This window comes from Pyrus communis, chromosome 2, assembly GCF_041283825.1.
Source record: "Pyrus communis isolate YQ-2024b chromosome 2, ASM4128382v1, whole genome shotgun sequence".
NCBI lineage: Eukaryota > Viridiplantae > Streptophyta > Magnoliopsida > Rosales > Rosaceae > Pyrus > Pyrus communis.
Genome location: NC_142566.1, coordinates 6,431,434 through 6,434,430, shown reverse-complemented (window position 1 = coordinate 6,434,430; position 2,997 = coordinate 6,431,434). Strand labels below are relative to the sequence as shown.

The 2,997-nt window shown below is 34.1% G+C and overlaps 1 protein-coding gene across 2 annotated transcripts; it reads left to right on the top strand.

The window, feature by feature from the left end:
* The first annotated feature begins 361 nt into the window (after nt 1-361).
* LOC137748392 (uncharacterized) lies at nt 362-2,462 on the top strand. Of its 2 annotated transcripts, none has more exons than XM_068488539.2 (3): nt 362-439; nt 1,169-1,409; nt 2,035-2,462. In XM_068488539.2, the coding sequence occupies exons 2-3, from the start codon at nt 1,196-1,198 to the stop codon at nt 2,298-2,300; spliced, it is 480 nt and encodes a 159-aa protein (XP_068344640.2). In that variant the 5' UTR covers nt 362-439; nt 1,169-1,195; the 3' UTR covers nt 2,301-2,462. The 2 variants fall into 2 exon arrangements, with proteins under 2 accessions (XP_068344640.2, XP_088539578.1); XM_088683452.1 differs by having other exon boundaries at nt 370-439; nt 1,173-1,409.
* The last annotated feature ends 535 nt before the right edge of the window (nt 2,463-2,997 follow it).

Here is a 2,997-nt window from a genome sequence, read left to right as displayed (position 1 = left end):
ACAATATGATCGCTACATGGAGTGGTACACTACGTGTCACTAAACAAATGGTAAGATATGTGCGCTAAAAAGTTAATAACTTAAAAAATAAAATTTCCCACCATTCTTATTAAAACATATAATGTACCACTTATATTCCCGTCACAACTAAAAATTTCTCCTACTAGAGAAACTACAAGTTATTAAATGTTAGTGGTCCTTTACTATATAGGGCATAGAATAAAGCACATGCGTTGAAGTAACGCAATGCATCAACTTTATGGAATCTTATCTATCGATCATTATCTCATTTTAATTAATTGGAATCAAAGTGATAAGAATATATACTTGTTTACTTTACGATCCCCACATATACACTTCATTTCTTTCAAGTTCCATACCCTACACGTTTGATTGAGTACTGCTTAGGGCAAACTTAATAGTCCCCACACAACCGTTTGTGAGCCACCTCTCTCTCTCTCTCTCTCTCTCTCTCTCTCTCTAATGTCTAGTTATTGTCCTCTGTTTCTGCATTAATATATATATCTAATGATTTATATATGAACATGGATTTCTTATTATTTGAAGATTAATGGCTGGTTATATATAAGCTCATGAGATATACTAACGCATGCAAATGTTTAGAGATTTACGTCCTGCTTAATTGGAAAGAATTTTCTTTATCTAGGGTTTTGAAGATTGGTCCCAGAGAAATGAGTTTAAATTTCTGCACCCATTTTGTGTGTGGCTTTTGTGACATTTATAATTGATTGACACGTGTTCATAAACTTAACCCTTATTAAATCTGTTGTAATAAACTTAACACGTGTCAATTAATAATCGATGTCACAAAGAGACCACACACAAAATGAGTAGAAAATTGGTCCCAGGATAATATCTTTTATTATTATTAGCTAAGCATAACAATATATTGTTGCAATTATCTATGATATGTTACAACAAAATTCTCTAACATGTTATGTTCCTTAAACCATGAATTAAGTAAAATCATGACTTAAGGTGCGTCCCATTTGACAAGTACTAGATGGTCATTTTATCTATGAAACACAACGTAAAATACGTAGTGATGAATTTTTCAAGGTGTCATTGTATGGTTGGCGCGTTTTATAATTACTTGTTTTATTTTATTTTTCATTTTCTTCAGTAATTTTTTAATAATGATATGCAGGTAGGCATCAATCTTACGTACTTGAAGATGGGAGGTGGAAAGCACGAGAAACATGAGACAAGTGAGAAAGGACTATTTTCATATGGTTGTGGTGGATCACACCCTACACAAGGATATGGATATCCCCCGCAAGCATATGGTGGTGGTGGATCATACCCTCCTTCAGGGGGGTACCCTCCAGCTGCGTATCCTTCTTATGGGGGATATCCACCAACCTCCTACCCTCCACCCGGTTATTCAGGTACTTCAGCGTCTTCTCATTCTGCATGTAATCGAATCACATCACGGTTGTCCCTAATCTATTTTTTAACTTTATGGTTTACCGGGTTTATAATAATTTTGAATTTATATATACTTGGGTACTCTACAAAATTATAGGCCAATAATATTCATGGGTATATTAATCAATGGCTGAATTCAAATTTTCTCGAAGGATGACAATCTGACTGTGTTTTTGTCCCCTCATTTACAATGGAAGAGATAGAGAGGAGAAATATATAAAGGAAAATATTATGGAGACCACGTTTTTAATAGTTTGCATGACAAAAAATTAGACACAGAAGAAAATACATAGATATAGAATTTTGAAAGAAAACTGTTACTAACATTTTAAAAATCTCATTTGCGCACTTCTCATAATTAAGCGTATTTTTTTTCTAAATATAGAAAGTTTGGAGTATACACTGAAAATTTTATAAATACCAATAACAATTTTCTCATTTTGCATCGATATTTATCATGTGATGTACTTAATTTTCTTCCAGCTAGTGATCATCATATATGAAGAACCAACTAAAATGAAATTAAAGTATAATATATATTATATATTTTTGTTTTCTTGGTGACTGACAGATTATTACGTACAGGGCATGGATCTGGCATGGGAATGGGAGGGATGTTAGCTGGGGGTGCTGCCGCAGCTGCTGCTGCGTATGGTGCTAACCATCTTGTGCATGGAGCTGGGGCACCCCATGGCTATGGCGTTGGGGCACCCCATGGCTATGGCGCTTACCATGGTTCCCAGGGCTACGGCTACGGGGGTGGCCACGGCTACGGCGGTCATGGCAAATTTAAGCACGGGAAATTTAAGCATGGCAAGCCCTTTGGGGGCAAGTTCAAGAAATGGAAGTAAACATGTGATATGGTGGATCTAATTAAGGCAAATACTATGCTCGGTTCATTCTAAGCTAATATATTTACACGCTTTCTAATAATTACTTTAAACATGTATTTGTATTCTAATAATTATTTATATTGAAAATACAAAATGAGGAAAGGCGTATTTGTATTGTAATTTTCTCTTTCCAAGGGGCTAGACATTAATATTTGGGGCTTTAATTCTCATTTTTCCTGACACTTGGTACTACAGTTTAGTGATATTCCTCTTCATTTGTAAGTAAGAGGTTTTAGGTTCAATTTTTATTGAAAACGAATTTGAACCGTATTATTACTAGCTTATTGTGAGGCTTAGCCCACTACTCCCCTATCTTCTTAGTGTAGATAATATCGTTTGTTAAAAAAATAAGTATGATTTTACTTGGATTCACGTGTCTCTTCTGTTCTATTAAAAATGCTCTTCATATTGATGCTCTTCATCTTGATGCTGCTTGTATTGATTTCAAAATCAATCTTTCCCTTTTTGTCATTTAAATTCGTTAATCTTGATAAGATTTTTTCTCAAATGATAAACTGATTTATCAGTAGTCAAATACGTAATACTTTAGGGGCTCGTTTGAGCAATACTTTTAAATGATTGAATTCGCTTTTAGATAACTAAAAACATTTTTAGTAAAAATGCAAGTTAATCTTGAAAAAGTACTTGAAGTGCC